At 42.2% G+C, this 27500-nt stretch overlaps 2 protein-coding genes across 2 annotated transcripts in view; both read right to left on the reverse strand.

Annotated features, from left to right (window-relative positions):
* Positions 1–27500, reverse strand: part of btr30 (bloodthirsty-related gene family, member 30) — a 46541-nt gene that overhangs the window by 18899 nt on the left and 142 nt on the right. The window lies entirely within an intron of this gene.
* On the reverse strand, positions 10079–12948 carry LOC310716797 (intercellular adhesion molecule 1-like). The gene is made up of 4 exons (XM_083524236.1): positions 12737–12948; positions 11788–12057; positions 11345–11677; positions 10079–10333 (listed from the first exon to the last, which is right to left on the reverse strand). Exons 1-4 carry the CDS (start codon positions 12807–12809, stop codon positions 10212–10214), a joined length of 798 nt encoding a protein of 265 aa, XP_083380362.1. The 5' UTR covers positions 12810–12948; the 3' UTR covers positions 10079–10211.

The following is a 27500-nucleotide window of genomic DNA, read 5'->3' on the forward strand; positions in this document are numbered from 1 at the left end:
CATTTATTTTACTAAATTAGGCTGAAATTGAGAGATTCTGTGAAAAATCTATGTAGGATGTAATTTATTTTAGATCAGTTTAATTTGTGGAGCGCTTTAATTTAAAGATCATCAGTGAGGTGGACCAGATCTATAAAAGCCCACATCTGAGCAGTTTGCCAGTCTGCATTAACACTAAGGAGGAGGAACATCAGCAATGATCTTAAAGAAGCAACTGTTGCTGCCCATCAATCTGGGAAGGTTTAAGGGCAATTTCCAAACAATTTAAAGACCATTATTCTATAGTGAGGAAGATTATTTACAAGTGCAACATATTCAAGGTAGTTGCTAATCTTCCCAGGAGTGGACATTCCCTACAGCCCTCTGTTAGCATGTTAAATGTGAAAGTTACTGACAGAACAATTAGAAAAAGACAAATACAGTTTATTTGAGAGGGTTGACAGGAAAAGCTTCTTCTCTCTAAAAGGAACATGGCAATGGCTGTGTTTTGCAAACTTGAATCTGAACAAACCACATGGAACAGTGTCCTTTGACAGGTGAGACAAAAGTGGAGATGTTTGGCCAGAATGCACAGCGACATGAAACAATGATCCCAAACACACCAGCAAATCTACAAACCCAATTCCAAACAAGTTGGGACACTGTGTAAAATGTAAATAAAAACAGCATGCAATTATTTGCGAATCTCATAAACCTATCATAGATTCACACTAGAACAAAAAAAAAAAACCCATCAAAAATCTAAACTAAGAATTTATACCAATTAAGCAAAGAATAAGGTCATTATGAATTTGATGGCTGCAACACGTCTCATAAAAGTTTTGATAGGGCCATGTTTCCCACTGTGTAGCAGCAGTTCTTCTGTTCATATTCATCTAATAATAATAATAATAATAATAATAAAATAAAAATAATTAATAATGAGAATTCTAGAGATGAGGAGTTGCCCAGCTAAATGCCCTAAATCAACAAAGATGAGGAGATTATAGAGTTATCAATAGAAAGTGAGAAACTATTTATTTTTGACAAATTGGACTTGGTGCCAACCAGAAGAACCTCTGTTTTGTCGATATTTACCTTGAGAAAATTGTGTAGAAGATTTAATCTCTTCTACACAATTCAGAAGAGAGGAAGAAAGAAGGGCAATATTAGGCTTGGAGGACAAATAAAGCTGGCTGTCATCTGCATAGCAATGAAAATTAATGCCACATTTCCTAATAATATGACCAAGAGATAGTAAGTAAATGATAAATAAAAGAGGGTCCAAAATACAGCCTTGAGGAACACCAGCGGTAACGGATGTTTTTACAGTTTTTCTTGATTGCTAAGACACATTTCTTGAAAGCTGCTCTCCTTTTCTCTAAACTGTGAACACAAAACCCAATTCTCAAGCTACAGTCACAAAACCTCAGACTTTTCTTGCAAAACCAAACTTTCACCTTAAAACAGTTCAATTTGTGCTCAAAACTGAACTATGTTGTCAAACCGTGCCCCGAGTCAATCAAAATTAAAATCACTATGGAACAGTCACTAAAGACTACGTAGAAAAATAGAAAACACAATGCTCAGGACACAAAGCTGGAAAAATAAATGTTTATTGTTCACTGTAGGCTAAATGCATGTTGCAAAACAAAAAAAACCTGTGCATTAAGCACTTGTACAAAAAGACAAAATAGAAATCTTGTGCATTTACACGTAGCACTTGTAAAAACAAACAAAAATCTTATGAGTTTGCCACTTGTGTACAGTAAGCCCATGTAAAAATAAAGTACAAAAATATACAAATAAGTGCATTACTCAGCCCAGCATCATGTCTCCATACTGGGTCATGCCACAGGGCTTCATCCACATCACAGGCCACATTTTGTCTGGCCAGGCAACGGGGGGAAAAAAACCCTGGCATGCTGTATCCAGGCTTGGCATGCCTCCACACCTATGTCACCACAGGCAAGTCCCATGGCTTGCAGGAGATGTACCCTGGTGTAAGGTTGGCGTTCATATACCTTCCACCGCCATGAGGAGAAGAATTCCTCAATGGGGTTTAGGAAAAGCGAGTACGGTGGTAAAACCTTGGTTCATATTAAACCACTCTCTAACCTGGAGGGCTCTGTGAAAACTCACATTGTCCCAAAAAACAACATAGCTGGGATGCTCTTCCTGCTGCCCTAACAGAGCATCTCGCGTGTGATTGAGGAAAATGAGGAGCTGGTGAGTGTTGTAGGGCCCCAGGTTGGCATAATGGTGGACAACCCCATGATTGCTGATGACAGCACATAATGTGACATTGCCACCACGCTGCCCAGGAACACCAACAATGGCCCGATGGCCAATCACATTACGGCCTCTCCTTCTCCTTTTGGGGAGATTAAACCCAGCTTCATCCATGTACACGTATTCATGGGGTCTTTCCATTGCATCCAGTTGAAGAACCCTCAGTAGAAATAGATATAGTTTTGTAAGTGATACGGAAAAAGTGATTTAGGCCACTGCAGTAAATCACTACTTAGAGTAATCAACATTGAATGTGTCTGGATATTTGCCAACCTGTACATACTGGAATCTTTGCTCTTTGACTCTGAGTTGCGTTTAAAGGGCACTCTGTATAGCTGTTTCATGCGCAGTCTGTTGCGCTTGAGGACACGATCAACAGTAGAGAGGCTGACACTGATGATACCCTCAAAATTTACATGGTCCTCAATGATCTTCTGCTGAATTTCACTCAGTTTAATGGCATTGTTCTCACGGACCATATCTCTTGGTGGGGGGAGAACATACCTGTCCTCCCACCCCTATGTGGCAGTCTTTCAATTCTACAAAAAGAGAACATGGAGTTACAAAAAATATACATGGAATACTAGGCCTACAAACAGTTAGACCAACCCTCCATGACAATACTACAGTACATTGGTACAGTGATGTACTGAAACATATATTTACTTACAGTATACTGTGGTACAGTATGTAGTCTGTCATACAGTAATTACTGTCAACATTTACATACTGTACTATAATGTCAAAAAAGGTAATTACCTGTTCTCTTCTCTAAATCTTCAGATTATGGTGGACACAGTGAATCTACTGATGTTTGGTTGTACCCTTTGTCCAGCCTCCCTCATGCTCATACCATGGACAAGAACATGGTCAATCACAGTAGCTCTGATTTCATCAGATATTACTGTTCTTTGTCTTCACTGACCACCTCGACCTCCTCTCACACGAACTCTTCCTCTCAGATTTCTATCCATTGTAGGGTCTCACAAACCAGTGCTCTCTGAACTGGCTTACTCTATATGTTCCCTCACATCATTAGCCACAAGTGTGATCCATTTTGAGTTGTAGTGTTCAAGTGGTGAAACTTGTGCTTTAATTGTGTTTGACTTTTGTCACCTGTGCTCACCAATATGCAGATAATGACAATGAAAATGTGTTGGCAAGTTGTGTCTAAACAGGTGAAAAGTGCTTATGGTTTTGCCAAAAGAGTGATTGATTTAATCAGTGGGTTCAGGCAACTGAGCATTTGGTTCAGACAATAGAGTTTAGTGTTTAAGCAATTGAGAAAAAATGTAAGTTGGACAAATTGAGTGCACCCAGGGATATAGGATCTGAACCAGGGAAGAGGGACACCAGTAATACCTATAGAAAGTAATCTATCTAAAATAACTTGGTGGGAAATTGAATCAAAGGCTGCACTTAGATTGAGTACAAGTACAGTTAGGAGTCCAGAATCAGCTGCCATCAGCAGATCATTAACAACTTTTACCACATCAGTCTCTGTACTATGCAGTGGACGGAAACTAGATCGGAATTTTTCAAACAGGTTGTTTTATAAAAGGTGAGAATGAACCTTTGAGATCAAGGTAAATTAGAATTTAGGCAAAAACTGGCAAAATTATTAGGATCAGTAACCAAAAGTCTTGAAGTTTTACAGCAACCTTAAAAGATGAAGAGAAGAGTGTATGATATCAGTTAGACGGTGTCGGGAGGTCAGGGTCAGTAAATTCTTCTCTACTGGTCTAAACACTATCAGAAGCTCTGACCTACATTGACAACATACATTTTAATGTTTGTTCCATGAAACTGTATTAATTTATTCCATCAGTTTCTTCTCTTCATGTTGTAGTGTTTCTCTCGGCTGCACTGCTTCAGTACGTATATGTGGATGTAGATTTTTTGTCCAATCAGATTTCAGCCTCTATGTGCTGCCATGTGAATCTAATCTGCTCAGAACCTTCAGAATCAGTACTGCTGGACTTTTACCATAGAGAATATTACCAAAAGCTCTGTTTCTTTATCCAATCAGATTTCAGATTCTCCTTACAGAGCAGATCACTGGCCCAGAATAGCGTCAGCATTTCTCCGTCCTCTGATTGGTTGTTCAGAGGGAAACTGTTACAGCAGAGTTCGACTGGTAAAACACGTGTGTAGCTCTGCTCACGTTCATACATCTGAGTTAGACTTTTTTATACCTACAGAAGAAGAGAAACTGATTTGGTCTCAAACACATTTAAAAATCCATTGTGAAGAAAAGCGAGACATGGTGAGGAGGTCACCAACCCTGAAGCTAGCTAGCGTGTCTCAGCCCGGGAAAGGGTTTGATCTCCACTTCCAGACCAGTGAATACGAGCGGTACCACTGGATCACAGCCTCTGGGGGGCGCTGCACATTATGAGTCTGCATCTCTGGTGTGTAGGTTGTGTTTTATTTACATTTGAATGTTTTTGTCATGTTATTAGACAAATATTGATTGTGAACTGCTCCAGATGTTGTAGGTGCACAGTTGTGGTTGTAGTGTAGAGGTCTGGAGTGTAACTGGGTTTGTTGTTTTAGTAAAATGTTTTTTACCTCCGTATGTGAAACGTCTCTCTGTAATGTCACGTGTTGTTATATTGTGTTTTTGTATTGTATTGATGGTTTCTATATTTGTGATGTGATAGTGGGGGTATTAAGAAGTCCGGTACGTCCCCACTAAAGGCCCAGATACCAAATGCACCGTCCACCACTGTAGTTACAGTACCAGATGGAGAAGATAAGCAGGCTTTGACCATCATGTCATGAATTTATTGAATAAATCGGTAGAATATAGATGAGAAGGGTATCAGGAGGCGGTAGGATATTATTTACTGTATTAAAGAAAGATCTCCTGTTCCCTGCATCTAACCCAATTATAGTAGAGTAGTGATCAGATTTAACAGTTCAATAAGAATTCTTGTAATAGAGTCTGTGATCTACATACATATATTTATGAACAGTAAGTCCAGTTTCAATGTATAAACATTCAAGGCGCCGTCCCTTAGTTTTAAGTGTCTCAGTTCCGGTGTAAACCAAAGTGCGGAATGGGTCAAATTGACAGTCTGAGTTTTTAAAGGAGAAAAAGCTCACTGTGAGACCAAAGTGTGTATCAAGCTCACTGTGAGACCAAATCATCTGTAGTAGAAAAGCCATCTCTCCAGAAGAAAGTGTTAATAACATCAGAAAGACCAGATGGATCAACATTCGGAATATTCTAAAATGAAATGGAACGGCCCGTGTTATTTATTTCAGCATCATCAGAGGCCGTGTTCGGAAACATCAGAGTTAATCAGCCAGATACAAGTTAAAATCACTGAGTTATAATCGAACAATAAACTAAATAAAGCCGTCACAGAGGCAGCCGTTTGCGACAGCGTTCACTCTGGAAGTTTTATTTACATTTACATTTACATTTGCGGCATTTAGCAGACGCTCTTATCCAGAGCGACGAGTTTTATGTACCTGGAGAACATCTGGGAAGTGAGGAGATCAGTTGCTGAAATTTTGGGAGATGAATGTTGTCCAATATGTGTCGGATACAGGATTCCAGCTGCTAAACAATTCTGAGTTTCCTATTTTTTCTATTTTTCATTTCATGATGCACCAAATGTTTTCAGTGGTGAAAGATCTATACTGCAGGCAGGTCAGTACAGTCTTACTCAAATATACAAGGTCTTACCTCAAAAAGAAGTTTTCTGGATGGAAGTATTTGTTGGTCTAAAACCTGTATATAGCATTCAGCATTGATGCAACCTTTCCAGATGTGCAAGCTGCTCATTCCACAGGTACTAATGTTCTCCCATATGATTAGAGATGCTGCTTTTTGAAATGAGTGCTGATAACCAGCCAGATGGTCCCTCTCCTCTTTAGTCCAGAGGACGTGGTGTCCATGGTTTACAAAAGAAATAAAAATGTGTATTTGTCTGACCACAGAGCAGGTTTCCACTTTGCCTCAGTACATTTTAAATGAGTTTTTTCCAGAAAGGATGGTGGTGTTTCTGGATCATTTTTATGCATACCTTCTTCTTTGTATGATAGAGATTTAGCCTGCATTTGTGGATGATATGGAGAACTGTGTTCACAGACAGTGATTTCTAGAGGTGTTAATGATCCCATGCAGTGATTTCCATTACAGAATTATTAATGTTTTAAATTAAAAAAAATGTCAAAGAATCTGGAGAAAAAAGGAACATGGGTGAAAATCAATATTGGATGTTTGTCATCTTTGCCCCCTGATTTGATGTTTTGTAAATGATAAGATTTACAATGTGATGTTGAGGAACGTTATTCTGAAATTGTTCCACAGTTTTTAGACACAGTTTTTCTTAGATTGATGAAGATCTGTCCATCTTTACTTCTGAGAGACTCTGCCTCTCTAAAATACACTATTTATTCCCAGTCATCTTCTGACCTGCTGTTAATTAACCTCAGTAGTTACTAAATGTTTACTTTTTTACATTTACTTTTTCCAGGCTTTTGTTGACCCATCACAACTTTTTTGGAATTGGTTTGTACAGCAAAACATTTGAAAAAGAACAGAATTGGGGTGTTGCAGTGGCTCCAGATTTCAGACCTGAACCCAAGTAAAACACTGTGCAGGACCTTCAGAAAGTTTAGCAGAAACAAATACCTTCAAACCTCAATAAACTGAAGTAACTTTGTAAAGTAGCCAGAATTCCTCCACAGTGATGTGAGTCTGATGAAGTCCTAAAGAACACCATTATTTTCTGACCTGATAAGGACCAGCTGATTTGCTTTATGTGTCCTGACACGTAAAGCGATAGAATTCAAAATAGGGGTCTCCTTTACTTTTCACATGACTGCAGTGTACATGCTGTGTGGTCTGGGACACACCCACACCAACCAAGGATAACGTTTTTATCTTCATTTACTGTTTGGGTTTCAGCAAAAACATTTCACTGAAAGAAGAATAAGATGGTGGAAACTGAAGGAGGAAGAGTGTAGTGTGAGATTCAGGGAAGAGGTCAGACAGGAGCTCGTGGTGGTGAAGAGGTGTTGGGTGATTGTGGAACTACTGCAGGAGTGATGAGGGAGACAGATAAAAAAGTTCTTGGTGTAACATCTGGAAATAGAAAGGAAGATAAAGAGACGTGGTGGTGGAATGAGGAAGTACAGGAGAGCAGAAGGACAAAGAGGTTGGAGAAACAGAATTGGGATCGACAGAGTGATGAGAAAAGTAGGCAGGAGAACAAGGAGATGCAGCAGCAGGTGAAGAGGGATGTGGTGAAAGCCAAGGAAAAGGCATATGAGGAGCTGTAGGAGAAGTTGGACACTGAGGAAGGAGAAAAGGATTTGTAGCGATTTGCCAGGCAGAGGAACCGAGCTGGGAAGAATGTGCTGCAAGTTAGAGCAATAAAGGATGGAGATGGAAATGTGTTGACTAGTGAGGAGAGTGTGTTGAGAAGATGGAGGGAGGATTTTGAGCAGCTGATGAATGAGGAAAATGAGAGAGAGAGAGAAGGTTGGATGATGTGGAGATGTGAAGCAGGAAGTGGATAGGATAAGTAAGGAGGAAGTGAGAGCAGCGATTAAGAGGATGAAGAGTGGAAAGTCGGTTGGACCAGATGACATACCGGTAGAAGCGTGGAGATGTTTAGGAAAGATGCAGTGGAGTACATGTGTGTGAATGAGAGGGAGGGCAGTGGAGGGGTGCGGTTGCAGGGAGAAGAGGTGGAGAAGGTGGAGGAGTTCAGGTACCTGGGGTCAACAGTGTAAAGTAATAGAGAGTGTGTTAGAGAAGTAAAGAAAAGAGTGCAGGCAGGGTGGAGTGGGTGGAGAAGAGTGATAGCAGGAGTGATTTGTGATAGAAGAGTATCTGTGAGAGTGAAAGGGAAAGTTTATAGGACTGTGGTGAGACCTGAGATGTTGTATGGATTAGAGACAGTGGTATTGAGTAAAAGACAGGAGGTGGAGCTGGAGGTAGCAGAGCTGAAGATGTTGAGATGTGCGTTGGGAGTGATGACGATGGACAGGATTAGAAATGAGTTTGTTAGAGGGACAGCGCATGTAGGACGTTTTGGAGACAAGGTGAGGGAGGTGAGATTGAGATGGTTTGGACATGTGCAGAGGAGGGACATGGGGTATATCAGTAGGAAAATGCTGAGGATGGAGACACCAGGAAGGAGGAAAAGAGGAAGACCAAGGAGGAGGTTTATGGATGTGGTGAGAGAAGACATGCAGGTAGTTGGGTTGAAAGAGGCAGATGTAGAGAACAGGGGGGTATGGAGACGGATGATCCGCTGTGGCGCCCCCTAACAGGAGCAGGCTGAAAAAAAGAAGTTTCAGCAAAAACATTTTGATCTCACTGATCTCTTGAACAAGCTGAAGCTAGAACATCATTGTGTAAAAGTACTTCTGTTCTTCAGCCATGGTGTGGAGGTCCCTGTGATGTCCATGCACTTCTTCATAATGCACCGTTCCCACTCACAGGGTGGGATTACTAACCCTTAACCCTAATTAATTCGATTACCACTTCACATTATTTACCACAAGATGGAGGAATAACTCTAAGTACCTGAAAGCTGATTTCACATTGAGATGATTATGAGACACAGATATGAATTTCAGTTGAATTTCCCCATCAAGTTCAGTTTTATTTATATAGCACTTTTCACAACGGACATTGTCTCAAAGCAGATTTACAGAATGTGTCCAGTGGTGTGATGAAGGTGTGTTCTTGGTTGTGATCTTGCCAAATAATGAAGGTCCTCCTAATTATATTGGATGCATTTCTGTGTAGAATTTCAGAAAGAAGTTTTCAGTCGACTTCTGAATTTATTCCGTTGGTCCACAGTCTCTCCTGCATGAGATCCCTTGTTTGATTCTAAGCTTTAGTCTTCATGGATTTATCTCTGAGATGAATAAAGTGATCTATCTAAATAAATAAAGATTATTGAGTCTGTTCCAGAAACAGCATTGCAAGCCCAAAAAATGGCATTACAACCACCACCGTGCTTCACCCATCTGCTTGTATGTTCTAGATCATCAGCAGATACTTTCCTTCACAAGTACAGGACAGGAAGATTTTAGAAAAGATTTTCTCTGCTCAGTTCTGTTCCTACTTACAAGAGAACAATATCTTTGAAGAGTTTCAGTCAGGTTTCAGGCTCCATCATAGCACAGAAACTGCTCTAGTTACAATCACTAATGACCTGTTTTTAGCTTCAGACCAAGGCTTCATCTCGCTGTTAGTTTTATTAGATCTTAGTGCTGCAATCGACACTATAGACCATGATCTTCTCCTGGATCACTTACAGAATTCCATCAGCATTCAGGAACAGGCATTAAACTGGTTTAAATCCTACCTGTCTGATCATTACCATTTCATAGACTTAAATGGAGATTTATCCAGGCAAATGCTAGTAAATTATGGCATGCTACAAGGTTCTAGGTTCAGTTCTAGGACCCCTGCTTTTAACAATATACATGCTTCCCTTAGGAAATATTATTAGAAGGTATGGAATTAGCTTCCACTCAACCTGCATTTAGACGGATGTTCTGTAACCACTAGTTCAACAGGAAAAGACCTGGGAGTTATTTTAGATCAACTTGTCTTTTAAAAATCACATCAACCAAGTTACAAAAACAGCTTCTTTCACCTTAGAAATATTGCTAAGCTAAGAAACATGTTGTCTATATCTGATGCAGAGAAGCTCGTCCATGCGTTTATGACCTCCAGACTGGACTATTGTAATGCATTACTAGGTGGATGTCCTGCATCATTAATAAACAAGCTTCAGTTAGTTCAGAATGTGGCAAAAACAATGACTTGTATGAAATGTTTTATTCTGTAGAAGTTATGGTCTGCATTTATTTAGTTTTTAGGGTTAACTACCCAGGAGGCTCATGATCTTCAGCACTATGGTCTGCTTAGCCGTGGTTCCGGCAGAACCTCAGATTCTTCAGGATGTAGCACGGCCTATGTGTGTGTAATGGAAATAAATCCAGCACTCACAGATGACCACCGCTAACACTCCTGCTATACCAATCAGTCCCCAGATATAGACATGGAGCAGTTGTTCATCTGGTAAAGAGAACAGGAAAATGTATTAATGTTAAAAATAAAACATAAAATATAATTCAATAAAGTAAATCACTGATTTTAAATAAACACCACAAGCCTGGTAATGATACACACAATTCTACATTTCCACAGTTTGTGGACACAATTTTTCTCAGACTGGTGAAGCTCCGCCCATCTTTACTTCTGAGAGACTCTGCCTCTCTAAAATACATTATTTATTCCCAGTCATCTTCTAGGTTCCCTGGTGGTCTAGTGGTTAGGATGCGGCGCTCTCACCGCTGTGTCCCGGGTTGGTTTCCTGAACGGGGAACAAACTCTTAGTGCCGGTCCCAAGCCCGGATAAATGGGAACTCTTGGGACCAGCCACTCTTAGTGCCGGCCCCAAGCCCGGATAAATGGGGAGGGTTGCGTGAGGAAGGGCATCCAGCGTAAAAACATGCGCCAATCAAACATGCAGAGGATCCGCTGTGGCGCCCCCTAATGGGAGAAGCCGAAAATAAGTTATTCCCAGTCATCTTCTGACCTGCTGTTAATTAACCTCAGTAGTTACTAAATGTCTCCCCCAACGTTTTTGAGCGTGTTGCAGCAATCAAATTCAAAATATCTTATTTTTTTCTTAAAATGGTTCCTCAGTTTCAACATGTGCTAAAACTTCTATGTTCTATTGTAAATAAAATGTGGGTTTAATAGAGTTTTAAAAATCATTGCATTCTGTTTTTATTTACATTTTACACAGTGTCCCAACTTTGTATTAATTGGGGTTGTAGATTTATATACTGAGAAGTTGAGGGGTAAGGGCCTTGCTCAAGGGCCCAGCAGTGGCAGCTCAATAATACTGAAGTCTAACCTTGCAAACTTTCAATTTGAATTCCAATCTTATACACTTTCAGGATGAATCCACACAGAATAGATCCTGTATAATTAAGGCTAGGATGGCTTGATCTTGGTGTATCTGGTGCTAATGCTAATGCTAGCTACATGTTTACAGATGTGATGATGTTACACACTCACAGTGTACACTGATGGTGATCGGTTGTGATGGGAACACGAGTGTTTGGTGGAGATGCAGCACAGCTGTACACTGATACTGCACTCCATCATCTTTACGGCTGGGGGTCACGTGTAAGACTGCGGTTCTGCTCACGTTCTTCATCTGTTGTTTCAACTCTGGGAAGAAGGTTTGATTGAACTGTGTGAAACTGTTTTGTTTGGGATCTGCTCTGCTCCAGCGTACACTGAGGTTACATCCAGGACCAACATTTTTAACCTCACACCTCAGCTCTGTCTGATCTCCTTCAACCCACACATCAGATACAGAGCTTAGATTAACACTGTCTGGCTCCTCTGGAACACACACACACACACACACACACACACACACACACACACTTGTAGATTATGAAAACTGTGTACAGGAAGAATGGAATCAGATGGTGTGAGATGATGGTACTCACTGTAAATGGTGAGATTTAAATTAGTCTCACACTGAGAATCTTTTACAGTGAAGAAACATCGAACTCCTCCAGCTTCCTCCCATTGCACCAGATTGTCCACCTTCCACATCACACTCATCCCAGTGGTTTTACTTGGTTGTGATGATCTAGATTCCCATCCCAGTATGAAATCTCCATCAGGTTTGTTTGGTATGGAGCAGTTCACTTCAGCAGGATCTCCAAACTGCACCATCAGAGTCTCCGGTGTGACAACAGGCTTCACACAGGATTCTGTGGAGAACATTAACAATGTGGAGATAATTTCCTGTTAAAAAGTGTAATGAAATGCAGACTGGTCGACACTGTGTGTGAAATAGAAAATAGTTTGAATAAAATAAGTTAGAAAATAAAGTAAAAATATTAAAACAGAAGTGAGGAATAATGAGGGATGTGATTTCATGTTCAGATGAGAGGACTGTGAATGATGGTGAATGTGTTAAGGATTCAGTTTGTATGTAGACGTTGCTATTAGTGGAAAAGTTTATCTGCAATAATTATTTTGTGCGTGTGTGTGTGTGTGTGTGCGTGTGTGTGTGTGTGTGTGTGTGTGTGTGTGTGTGTGTGTGTGTGTGTGTGTGTGCGCGTGCGTGCGTGTTCTATGAAGAAGGTTGACCTTATCAGCTCATTAACAGCTTGTAATGTTTTACTGATAGTTGTACACTTTTGCAGTCCCGTCACAGATAAAAGAACATTTATTCCAAAACAGCATCAAATTCATCTTTATTTATTTCATTGATTTTTCTATTAAACACATTACACTTCCTTACAGTAAACATTATTTATTATGCTAACTATGTTCCTTAACATACATTCTGAGAACTACATTATAAACATGTTTAATAATCTACACACACACACACACACACACACACACACACACACACACACACACACACAGTTTTCTACTTACCTGTGTTTGAATATTGTGCATACACTCCCACACGCAATACGATGAGTAAAAAAGAGAAAACACACACTGCCATTTTAAAGCATGTAACCCAGAGTGTAAACTGACCAAGTACATATTTTTAACAGATCACTCCTAACTCCTCCCCACACACAAACACACTTATACACACACACACACACACACAAACACACTTACACACACACACACACACACACACACACACACACAAACACACTTACACACACACACACACACACACACACACACACACACACACACACACACACACACACACACATACAAACACTTAGACACACACACACACATACAAACACTTACACACACAAAAAAAACACACACAAACACACTTACACACATACACATACACACACATAAACACACTTACACACACACTCATACACAAACACACTTACACACACACACACACACACACACACACACACACACACATATATACACACACACACACACACACACACACACATACAAACACTTACACACAAACACACTTACATACACATACTTACACACACACACACACACACACACACACACATATATACACACACACACACACACATACAAACACTTACACACAAACACACTTACATACACATACACACACACACACACACACAAAAACACACACAAACACACTTACACACATACACATACTTACACACACACACACACACACACACACACACACATATACACACACATATACACACACATACACACGCAAATACACATACACACGCAAATACACATACATACAAACACACTTACACACACTTACACATACACAAACACACTTACACACACACACACACACAAATAGACATACACACAAACACACTTACACACACACAAATACACATACACACACTTACCGTACGGGTGGGAAAACACACCTCATCCTCCCTCACCCTCAGCACTGGAGCTCCCCAGGGTTGTGTTCTGAGCCCCCTGCTGTACTCACTGTACACATATGACTGTGTGGCCACTTCCAACTCCACCACCATCATCAAGTTTGCTGACGACACTGTTGTGGTGGGCCTGATCTCCAACAACGATGAGACGGCCTATCTACAGGAGGTTACAAACCTGGAGAGATGATGCCAGGAGAACAACTTTCTCCTGAATGTCAGCAAAACTAAGGAGTTGATAGGGGACTTCAGCACGAAGCAGGAGCTGTCATACCAACCGCTAAACATCAGCGGGATCCCAGTGGAGAGAGTGAACAGTTTCCGGTACCTTGGTATTCACATCACACAGGATCTGTCTTGGTCCTGTCACATCAACACCCTGGTGAAGAAGCCCGGCAGCATCTGTACCATCTGAGATGCTTAAGGGACTTTAAACTACCCTCTCAGGTGCTAAAGACTTTCTACACCTGCACCATTGAGAGCGTTCTGATGGGTAGCATCACTTCCTGGTCATTTTCAGCTGAACGTACCATGCACACCGAGCTCCCTGACCTGCAGGACATCTACAGCACGCGGTGCAGGAGCAGAGCCAGGAAGATTGTGAAGGACCTCAGCCTTCCAATAATGGACTCTTTTCTTTGTTGCGTTCAGGGAAACGCTTCCGCTCCCTGAAAGCGAACACAGAGAGAATGAGAAGGAGCTTCTTCCCGCACGCCATTCGGTGTTTAAACCAGGAAACACCCAGGATCTAAAAGCTGGTCCACTCTCTCCATCAATCAGACCTTTTTGAAAATGTGTTTCTTTTCGCACTACAACACTAATCACTGGACTGTCACTTTAACTGTGGACTCGCACAGCACAGTGCACTTTATACCACACCACACCTCACACGGCCACATTAAACCACACCACACCGCACACGGTCACTTTATACCACACCACACCGCACACTGTCACTTTATACCACACCACACCGCACACTGTCACTTTATACCACAGCACACTGCACACTGTCACTTTATACCACACCACACTGCACACAGTCACTTTATACCACACCACACTGCACACGGTCACTTAATACCACACCACACTGCACACAGTCACTTTATACCACACAGCACAGTGCACTTTATACCACACCACACCGCACACGGTCACTGTATACCACACCACACCGCACACAGTCACTTTATACCACACCACACACGGTCACTTTATACCACACCACACCTCACACGGCCACTTTAAACCACGCCACACCGCACACGGTCACTTTATACCACACCACACTGCACACAGTCACTTTATACCACACCACACACGGTCACTTTATACCACACACAGTCACTTTATACCACACCACACCGCACACGTTTACTTTATACCACAAGGCACACGGCCACTTTATACCACACCACACCGCACACGGCCACTTTATACCACACCGCACACGGTCACTTTATACCACACCACACACTGTCAATTTATACCACACCGCACACGGTCACTTTATACCACACCGCACACGGTCACTTTATACCACACCACACCGCACACGGTCACTTTATACCCCACCACACTGCACACGGTCACTAAATACCACACCACACTGCACACAGTCACTTTATACCACACAGCACAGTGCACTTTATACCACACCACACCGCACACGGTCACTGTATACCACACCACACCGCACACAGTCACTTTATACCACACCACACATGGTCACTTTATACCACACCACACCTCACACGGCCACTTTAAACCACACCACACCGCACACGGTCACTTTATACCACACCACACCGCACACGGTCATTTTATACCACACCACACCGCACACTGTCACTTTATACCACACCGCACACGGTCGCTTTATACCACACCACACCGCACACTGCCACTTTATACCGCACCGCACACTATCACTTAATACCACACCACACTGCACACGGTCACTTTATACCACACCACACCGCACACTGTCACTTTATACCACACCACACCGCACACTGTCACTTTATACCACACCGCACACGGTCACATAATACCACACCACACCGCACACGGTCGCTTTATACCACACCACACTGCACACAGTCACTTTATACCACAGCACAGTGCACTTTATACCACACCACACCGCACACGGTCACTGTATACCACACCACACCGCACACGGTCACTTTATACCACACCACACACGGTCACTTAATACCACACCACACCGCACACGGTCGCTTTATACCACACCACACACGGTCACTTTATACCACACCACACCTCACACCGCCACTTGAAACCACACCGCACACGATCACTTTATACCACACCACACCGCACACGGTCACGCTGTACCACACAGCACCGCACACGGTCACTTTATACCACACCACACCGCACACGGTCACTTTATACCACACCGCACACTGCCACTTTATACCACACCGCACACTGTCACTTTATACCACACCACACTGCCACTTTATACCACACCACACCGCACACTGTCACTTTATACCACACCGCACACGGTCACTTCATACCACACCACACTGCACACAGTCACTTTATACCACACAGCACAGTGCACTTTATACCACACCACACCGCACACGGTCACTGTATACCACACCACACCGCACACGGTCACTTTATACCACACCACACAGCACAGTGCACTTTATACCTCACCACACACGGTCACTTTATAACACCGCACACGGTCACTTTATACCACACCACACCGCACACAGTCACTTTATACCACACCACACTGCACAAGGTCACTTTATAACACCACACACATTTACTTTATACCACACTGCACACACTCACTTTATACCACACCACACTGCACACGGTCACTTTATACCACACTGCACACGATCACTTTATACCACACCGCACACGGTCACTTTATACCACACCTCACACGGCCACTTTAAATCACACCACACCGCACACGGTCAATTTATACCACACCACACATGGTCAATTTTTACCACACCGCACACGGCCACTTTATACCACACCGCAGACGGTCACTTTATACTACACCACACTGCACACGGTCACATTATACCACACCGCACACGGTTAATTTATCCCACACCACACACGGTCACTTTATACCATACCACACCGCACACGGTCACTTTATACCACACCACACCGCACACGGTTACTTTATACCACACCACACACGGTCAATTTATACCACACAGCATATGGCACTTTATACAACACCACACCACACACGGTCACTTTATACCACACTGCACACAGTCACTTTATACCACACCACACCACACACGGTCACTTTAAGGACAATCACATCAACCACCTTGTGTGATTACTGTTTACTGTACATGAGCATACCCTGTATCTATAAACATACCTTGTATATACACTCTTTCCTTATATATATATATATATATATATATATATATATATATATATATATATATATATATATATATATATCTTTATATCTTTTATATTTTATATTTTACATAGTTTATACTCTTTATTTATCTTGGTTCCCTGGTGGTCTAGAGGTTAGGATGCGGCGCTCTCACCGCTGCGGCCCGGGTTCAATCCCCGGTCAGGGAACCAACCCCAGCCACTAGGGTTTCACAAGCCTTAGTGCCGGTCCCAAGCCCGGATAAATGGGGATGGTTGTGTTAGGAAGGACATCCAGTGTAAAAACACAGAAAAACACTTGTCCTTCACAGAGCCGCCTCAGACATTCAGCCAGATTTCAGTGCACTTGTTGTTTCCTCACTGAACAAGTAACTAAACTGAAAACATCAAAAGCACTTATTGCTTTTTGTATAAAGTTGATCTGTTGCTCATTTTTAACATGCTGCAAAACACCTTTTTAGTATTTATGAAGATTAACAAGTTCAAAATAAAATGAAACAGTGATGTTTTTTTTTTGTTTTAAACTGTTTATTACTTGCTTTACTCACTTTATTACTTTACTTACTCATCAAAATATATCATTTACTGCTTTTTACAATGGGAGAAATTTATTATTGAGCAGAATTAAGTTCAAGTTATCATTGGTCCAGACCTCCAACACAGTTCAGATTTTACAGCTGGAAAAACAGTTTTCAGCCAATGACCCAGCATCAGTATGGAGTGGTCTGAGGAATGTCACCATGTACAAGGCACCACCCCTACAGTCTGTGGAGAATCAGATGAAGATAAAGATCTGAATGAGTTTTACTGTCGGTTTGAAAATCCCAGTCTAGAACCCGCCACCCCACCTGATCTGCACTTCAAACACATACACCTACACCCCCCCCCAACACCGTTTCCTGCCTCCCCCTACATTCCACCTGCGCTTAAGGTATGTGTAGAGGATGTGAAACGAGTCTTTAGAAGACAGACGACTTGGAAAGCTTCTGGCCCAGACAGTGTTTCACCTGTTTGCCTAAACGTCTGTGCTGACCAACTGGCCCCGATCTTCTCTCAGATCCTTAACAGATCACTGGAGTGGTGTGTAGTTTCCTGCTGCCTCAAATGCTCCACGATCATTCCAGTGCCCCAAAACCCCCAAATCACTGGTTTTAATGATTACAGACCTGCTGCTCTCACGTCTGTAATCATGAAGTCATTTGAAAGACTGGTCCTGGCCTACCCGAAGGACATCACCGGACCTTTGCTGGATCCTCTTCAGTTTGCCTACAGATCAAACAGGTCTGCGGATGATGCAGTCAACATGGGACTGCATTATATACTGCAACATCTTGACAGACCTGGGACCTACGAAAGGATCTTGTTTGTAGACTTCAGTTCTGCCTTTAATACAATTATTCCTGACCTTCTCTCAGCCCACCTGACCCAGATCTCTGTGCCCACACCAATCTGAAAGTGGATCCCCAGCTTCCTGACAGACAGGCAGCAGACAGTAATGCAAACTCACATCCAGGTCTCTCACTATTAGCACTGGTGCTCCCCAGGGTTGTGTTCTCTCCCCACTGCTCCTCTCACTGTACACAAATAACTGCACCTCTAAAAACCCCTCTGTCAGGCTCCTGAAGTTTGCGGACGACACTACAGTCATCATCCAGGATGGAGACGAGTCTGCTTACAGACAGGAGGTTAAAGAGCCGAGTCTCTCCTGTGTACATCCATAACTGTCTGGTTCAGCTGCCAAATCAGATATCAGGAGGCTACAGCGGACGGTCAGGACTGCTGAGAGGATCATTGGTGCTCCACTGCCCAAGCTCCAAGATCTTCACTCATCCAGAGTGGAGAAAAGGGCTAAGAAAATCACTTTGGACCCCACACACCGAGCCCACTCTCTCTTTCAACTGTTACCTTCTGGTCTGTCCACCAGAACAGCCAGGCACAAGAACGTTTTTTTTCCCGCAGGCTATAATCAGCATGAACAATTCAGAGGTGGCAAAAGTACACACATCCTTTACTTTAGTAGAAGTACAGATCCTCATGTTTTAAATACTCGGGTAAAAGTTGAAGTACTGATTATACATTTTTACTCAAGTGAAAGTAAAGAAGTTTTGGCTCAGACATGTACTTCAGTAAAAAGTAGTTATTACTTCTACCTGTTTTAGCTGTTAACTGGTCCTCACATCATAATAGATAGATAGATGGATGGATGGATGGATGGATGGATGGATGGATGGATGGATGGATGGATGGATGGATGGATGGATGGATGGATGGATAGATAGATAGATAGATAGATAGATAGATAGATAGATAGATAGATAGATAGATAGATAGATAGATAGATAGATAGATGGATGGATGGATGGATGGATGGATGGATGGATGGATGGATAGTAAAGGTACACAGCAACGAAATGCAGTTTGGCATCTACCAGAAGTACAAAAAGTAGCAATCGTGCAAATAGTACAGATGAACATGTATCATATTTACAGCATGTGATATGTATGTAAGCATATGTACAGTGATTAAATATAAAGGCTGTATCAGTGCAGAGACGTGTGGACATCATTAAGAGCCTTTGCTATGTTTCCACACGGACAGTTAATGAGGTGATACCGGAGAAACTGCACCTCTTCAAGTCAAGTCAGGAAGCTTTTATATATAAAATTATAGACATTTTACAGATTTGAATGATGAATTGTTTTTATCTGTACGATCAATAAAGACAGTGATTTAAGTTCGTGTCGCCATTATGAGGGAAAACCCACAAAACGCCCCCCAGAGGGTAAATTGTGTAAAACATGGCGGATTTGGTGTTTGATTTGAGACTTGGCGCAGAAATAAAACAAAAGTTTACTGATTACAAATATTTTTATCTGGAGTTTATTTATTTATTTTATATCTAAGTAAAGAAAGGACGTCGTGAATGAGTGTATGTTTTGCTGAAGGTTTTAATTTCGCCTCTTTTTTATTTATGTATTTATATTTTTTATAAAAATGGTGAAACAGAAATGCGCGCTGAATTGATAGCGTTAATAAAATTTAGTGCCGTTTACAATCATTTTAATTTTGACAGCCAAATATATATATATATATACATACATACATACATTATATATATATAAATACAAAACTAAATAAAATGTTGTTACCTAATGAATGTATTCAGGCTGAAGATCCACATATAGAACACAAGCAGAGAAAAGATGATGATGATCAGGAATGTGTCTGTTCTCAGTCATGTTCTCATCACTGACTCCCTCTGTCTCATCCACATTAACCCCAAACTTCTTACTGCCTTCTGCCTGCTGATTCTTATCTCCATAAACTAGTCTACATCTGTGGTGAGTGAGGGTCAGGACTTTATACACCAGCGGAGTGAAAAAATAAAAAATATATTTCACCAAATCAATGAATTAAAACTAAAGTAAGAGCCGGTTTTAAAAATGTAAGAAGTAAAAAGTACAGATATTTGTGTAAAAATGTAATAAGTAAAAGTAAAAAGTCTGAAAAATAAATAGTGGAGTAAAAAACTGATACCAGAAAAATCTACTGAAGTACAATAACGAAGGATTTGTACTCCGATACTTCCCTCCTCTGGTGACAAATACAATTTTCATAACTACACATTGTCCATCATAACTAACACGTTTACACATAGAATCCCAGTGGTGCATTTGTGAACTGCACACTTGTAAATAACATCTGTATTTAAACAATATTTCTACTTCTGTATAAACTGCATGATTTAATTGTCTTTTTTACTTATATTTTGTTATATTATTCCTGCACTGGAAGCTCCTGTTGATAAGTCTAATTCCTTGTGTGTTTAAACATAGATGGTAATAAAGCTATTTCTGTTTACCTTCTGATTCTTCTGATTTCCCACAAGCACAAAAGAAACACTCCATTTCCTGATCTGTGATCCTGCAGAAGATCAGGTTCCTGCAAGTGCAGCAAACACTCCTGATTTCTCAGATCTACAGATAGTGGAACAACTGGATGATGTAGATGACCACACATACAGCGTAACTAAACCATTATAGAGAAAGGGGTTCATCACTGCATATATACATTTACATTTATGCCACTTATGGCAACTTACAATTGAGCAGTTGAGGGTTAAGGGCCTTGTTCAGGGGCCCAGCAGTGGCAGCTTGTTGGTGGTGTGATTTGAACTCATGTCCTTCTGAACCATACTCCAAAGTCTCTGTTTTCTCATCAGAACTCTACACTGTATAGATGAGACGCTGTAAAGTAGATGAATAGTGGTCAGGGTGTCTTTGTCGCCCTCTGCTGTCTAATCACTGTATAGCTGTCTCACGGCCGTGTCTACTGCGCATGCTCCGAAAAGAGTTACGACCCACTGCCCAAACTCGGCCAAGATGGCGTCCAAACACACACACACACACACACACATTAGTGGATGATGTCTGAATCTGACATCATTAAATAGTGATGTGAAGATCGGATCATTTTAGTTAATCGTTTCTTTGAAACTTTTTTTTAAATTATTTTATATATTCATTCCTTTAAACAGAAATAAAAGAAAAAGAAAAATTTTCAATAAGCAGATCCCCAACATGTCTACACACACCAACTTTAACTATAGTTCCAACCATATATATATATATATATGGTTTTGTGCATTGTGTGTTTGTGGATTTAGAGAAAGCGTACGACAGGGTGGAGAGAGGAGTTGTGGTTTTGTATGAGGAAGTCTGGTGTGTCAGAGAAGTATGTGAGGGTGGTGCAGGACATGTATGTGGACAGTGTGAAATGTACAGTAGGAACGACAGACTGGTTTAAGGTGGAGGTGGAACTGCATCAAGGATCGGCTCTGAGCCCTTTCCTGTTTGCAGTGGTGATAGACAGGTTGAAGGACGAGGTCAGACAGGAGTCTCTGTGGACTATGATGTTTGTGTATGATATTGTGATTTGTGGTGAGAGTAGGGAGCAGGTGGAGAAGATCCTGGAGAGGTGGAGGTACACGCTGGAGAGAAGAGGAATAAAAGTCAGTAGGAGTAAGACAGGGTACATGTGTGTGAATGAGAGGGAGGGCAGTGGAGGGGTGCGGTTGCAGGGAGAAGAGGTGGAGAAGGTGGAGGAGTTCAGGTACCTGGGGTCAACAGTGTAAAGTAATGGAGAGTGTGTAAGAGAAGTAAAGAAAAGAGTGCAGGCAGGGTTGAGTGGGTGGAGAAGAGTGATAGCAGGAGTGATTTGTGATAGAAGAGTATCTGTGAGAGTGAAAGTGAAAGTTTATAGGACTGTGGTGAGACCTGAGATGTTGTATGGATTAGAGACAGTGGCATTGAGTAAAAGACAGGAGGTGGAGCTGGAGGTAGCAGAGCTGAAGATGTTGAGATGTTCGTTGGGAGTGACGACGATGGACAGGATTAGAAATTAGTTTATTAGAGGGACAGCACATGTAGGACGTTTTAGAGACAAGGTGAGGGAGGTGAGATTGAGATGGTTTGGACATGTGCAGAGGAGGAACATGGGGTATATCAGTAGGAGAATGCTGAGGATGGAGACACCAGGAAGGAGGAAAAGAGGAAGACCAAGGAGGAGGTTTATGGATGTGGTGAGGGAAGACATGCAGGTAGTTGGTGTGAAAGAGGCAGATGTAGAGGACAGGGGGGTATGGAGACGGATGATCCGCTGTGGAGACTCCTAATGGGAGAAGCTGAAAGAAGAAGAAATTATATATATATATTTTAACTTTATTGTTATTGTCAATGTACAGAGCCAATAAAATGCAGCATCTAACAGAAGTACATACGTGGCCTATTTACAATAAATAAACATCGGTGTGATAAATATGGTATGGGGTCCATGTGTACAGGGGTGAGGGGGAACAATGTACAGACGGTGCAGCAGGTAATAAATGTATATATAGTAATATACAATATATTGTGTAAAGATTGTGCATAGATGTTAGGAGATAACATGCTGAAATGACATGATATAGTTATGTACCTGTATAAATGTTGTATGATGCAGTATAAACAGTATAAATATGGGTGGAATGTACAGTAGTGTGCTGATAAACAAGTTATGGATGGTGCAAAAATGCATAGTGGATAAACAGTGCAAAAGAAAACAGCAGAAAGTACAATGCAGTAGTGTGTTTTTAAACTGTATGATGATCAGCTGTTCAGTGCAGCAACATCCACAGGAAAACACTATTCTTCAGTCTGTTTGTGCTCTGAGGCACCTGTAGTGTCACCCGATGGGAGAAGGCTGAATAGAGTCCATGGTTGGGGTGAGAGGGATCTTTGATGATGTCCCTCGCCCTTTGCAGACAGCGTTTACTGTAAATGTTCTCCAAGGTGGGAAGCTGAGTGCTGATTGGTTGTGCAGTTTTCACCACCCTCTGAAGGGCTTCACGGTCCGAAGCAGTGCAGCTGCTGAACCACACTAAGATGCAGTAAGTGAGAACGCTCTCAATGATACAGCGGTAAAAGTTTTTTTTTTAAGTCTTCTCAGAAGAAACAGGAGCCATTGTACCGTTCTGCTCAGGAGGGAAGAGTTCAGAGACCAGGTTAGATCCTCAGAGATTTGGACTCCAAGGAACTTAAAGCTGAGTACATGCTCAACAGCAGCTCTGTTGATGTGACTGGGAACATGAGTGTGATTGCCGGCTCGTCTAAAGTCCACAATGACCTCTTTCGTCTTCTTGGTGTTCAGTTCAAAGTTGTCCTCACACCATGCTACAAGCTGCTGGATCTCCTCCCTGTATGCCGTCTCATCGTTATCTCTAATCGTGCCTACCTGCTGTTTGAGGCATAGGCAGGTACGCAGTCATGGTGAAGAGAGAATAGAAGAGGAGACAATACACATCCCTGAGGAACCCCAGTGCTGAGGGTAAGACTGGAGGAGGTTACGGTGTTCAGTTGGACAGAATGTGGTCTGTTCATAAGGAAGACCATGCTGTCTGAGATCCTCCAGCACTGCTCCACTGGTACCTCCTTCTCTCAGAATGAGAGGTAAGTACACTTCAAGGCTCTTCTCTGTTTTGGCACTGAGGTGGGGGAATTAACTTCCCCTAAATGTCTGTACAGCAGAGTCCCTGATTATCTTCAAGCGACGACTGAAGGCCTTCATCTTCCTGAAACACTTACATTAGCACTTCCATGCTTGTAGAATTTAAGAGTTATATTTATATTAAGTGTGTAATCTTGTGTACAGTGTAGATTTATTCATTACCAGAGACTCAAAGCACTTTTGTACGTCGCTCTGGATAAGGGCGTCTGCTAAACGCTGCGAATGTAAGTCCAGGGTCCAGTTGCAGAGATGTGTGCTGATGTCAAGATGTGACTAAGCTGAAATCAACAAACAACATCCTGGTATAAGTGTCGGGTTGTCCAGGTGAGTCAGAGAAGAATAAAGCACTGTGGAAATGGCGTCCTCGGTTGACCAATTCAGGCGATAGGCAAATTGGTATGAGTCCAGAGTGGGAGGCAGACAGGCTTTGAGGTGGGTGAGGACCAGTCTTTTGAAGCATTTTGTGATGACAGGGGTGAGTGAGACGGGACGAAAGTCACCCAGTTCTGAAGCAGCAGAGTGTTTTGGCACTGACACGGTGGTACCAGACTTGAAGCAGGTGGGGACAGTTTGAAGATGTCTGTGAAGACCTCAGCCAGCTGCTCCACCCATGCTCCGAGTACACGTCCAGGGATGCCGTCAGGGCCGGCTGCTCTTCGTGCATTCACCCTGCCCAGGGTAGCACACACTTCAGAGATGGAGAGGTTTTTATATATATACACTGTGTATAAAACTGTTGTATCTGTGGGAGTCACATGATAAAAGAACTCAACTTGGACTAGAAGAGTAAAGAAATTATTCGAGTCTGTTTCCTGTACAAAGCCTACAGAGATTTTGTGATGCTTTGCTTATTCACACCCAGTAGAAAATTAACTAATCATTCATTCAAAATGAACAGATCAGTCATGAACAACTCATCACCATCCACCAGTAATAACTTATGATGGACATTTGGTGTTGAGGATGAGGTTCCATTTAGAGTCTGGTTCCTCTCAAGGGTGAATTACTCCATCAAGATCATAAAGATTCCAAATACAACCAGACAACCAGAATATTACCTCTCCTTCTGTTCCCACAGCAGAGTGTGTGTGTGTGTGTGTGTGTGTGTGTGTGAATAAAAACACAGCAGTATAAAAACAAACCCCATTGTCTTTATTTTACTCATTATACAGTAGTCACTCAAAGTAGCTGCCTTGAGGTTTTTCTCTCTTTTTTCTCATCGTTTTGATTCTCATCCTCACTTTGATCAACACAAAGAAGGAAACAGCGAATAAAAGAATGAGAAAGAAAACAAAAAAAAAGTGAACAGTAAAGAGATTTAAAAAAATAATAAAAAACAGCGACCACCCACCCACACACACACCCACACACACAGCCCCTGAACCATAAAGGAAATTTGGCAAGAAATTAAAGTCACATGATGACGATGACGAAGACCTGAAACTCTGGATATGGTGGAACGATGTAGATTGTTAGCATTTATATTGAAAAAACACACTGCAACTATATGCAAATCAGCAGTGATGTCATAACACGTGCAGGGTGGTTTGGGGGTTTCGGCTGATAAAGCGACCAAAAATCTGGAAAGTGATTCTCGAGCTGTGGAAAGATGAGGAACGTGCTGGACCCTGTAAACGAACGCCGGGCCACGGGAGGGTTCACAGGACACACAACATGGAGTCACCAAATCCTCACCAGTGGCACTTTTACACAGACATCTGAGATTTATAGGTCATGGAAGCCCCTTAGACCCTGCCTACACCACACACACACACACACACACACACACACACACACACACACACACACACACACACACACACACACACACACACACACACACTTCCTCAGCTCCAAAATCAAGATCAACAGTAGGATACAAGCAGCTAAAGTAAGATTTACACACACACACACACACACACACACACACACACACACACACACACAGCGTGAACGACAAGAACCCGGGTCTTACAGGAGGTCAGATGGTTAGCAGCTTCGAGTTCTGGTCTCGATGAAGTAGACTGGAGGGAAATGGAAGTGTTTAAATAAAATATGTTCATTAAAAAAAAAAAAAATGAGTAAGTCTGAATCCCGTCACCCGATAAAATGTTCGTTCCTTTGTTCTCAGTGCAAATGTTGGTTCCAAAAATTACAAAGATAAAAGAAAGAACGGAGTGAGAAAGATCTGCCCTTGGTGCCTACACTTGTCCCCTCCTCCCGGCTGTGTTCCAATCCACAGTTCACTTACTGGAGAATGAAGGATGGCACTGGAAAGTGGAGTGGAAAGAAAAAAAAAAAAACGCAAAAAAGACGAAAAGATGGATGGCACAGACAGAGGGGTGGAGACAGCGAGGAAGAGGAAGAAGTGACCACGCCCCCTCCCTGCACAAACCCCACCCCTTCAGGCTCAGACTTATGGGATAGCGAGGTCCTCGACTCGGGGAAACAAACGGGTCTCTGTCGCCCGATCAGAAATAGATACATTAACACTGTTTACATCTCTTATACACACACACACTCATGCACACACACTCCAGCCCACCCAGACACCATCAATCTGCAGCTCTAACTCGTCTTCTTGTTTTGGTTGTTTGTGGGTTCTCTGTGTTAGTTTTTTGAAAGAAACATGGCTAGGGATGGATACATTCTGTGTACGAAGTCCACTACGTAGTGCAAATGTTTCAAATATGTTTACAGTGTGAAGGGAGCAAGGGGACAAGTGGATTTGGGACAGACCCAGAGGATGAGGGGTGGGCTGCTGAGCAGAAAACTGGTTTATTTTACAGTAACTTTCTCTCTCTCACACACACACACACACACACACACACACCGATACTGAATATGTACATGCTAGTTTGTCCATAAGTCCAATTTCACTAACAACTGCAGCAAGAGAAAGGTTTATTTGATTGGTCGTTTCCCCACCCACACCCCCTCCTCGTGCCCCAATAACCTGATTCCCCGCCCCCGGTTCAGAGTGTGTGGTTGGGTCCGTGGGCTGTGTCCGATTTGGCGGCATGCTGTAGGCTGCAGTGTGTGCTGGAGGGTCTAACTGTTCTTCAGCAGTAGTCTGTCGTCTGTTTCGGGGGGAAGAAGCCCGCAGGAGCGCAGACCTACGCTCTGCAGGGACACACACCGCCTCAGCAGCGGCAAACACTGCTCCGTCACCTTCACACAGCCTGCACACAGACACACACACACAGACACACACACACACACAAACAATAGGGTTGAGAAAAAAAAATCTCTAGAATAATTTCTTCCGCCCCCTGTCTTATTATTATTGCCATAATTTTACTCTCAGAGGAGATACAGGGGATGTGTGTGTGTGTGT

Source organism: Silurus aristotelis (genome assembly GCF_946808225.1).
Source record: "Silurus aristotelis genome assembly, chromosome: 21".
NCBI classification, from domain to species: Eukaryota; Metazoa; Chordata; class Actinopteri; order Siluriformes; family Siluridae; genus Silurus; species Silurus aristotelis.

Bases quoted from the DNA above. Each gene is read 5' to 3' on its own strand.
- LOC310716797 (XM_083524236.1), bottom strand. From the start codon at position 12,809: ATGGCAGTGTGTGTTTTCTCTTTTTTACTCATCGTATTGCGTGTGGGA. The intron at 11,678-11,787 runs GTGAGTACCATC...TGTGTGTTCCAG, and splicing joins TTTAAATCTCACCATTTACA to AGGAGCCAGACAGTGTTAAT. The intron at 10,334-11,344 runs GTGAGTGTGTAA...TCTCTTTACCAG, and splicing joins GATCACCATCAGTGTACACT to ATGAACAACTGCTCCATGTC.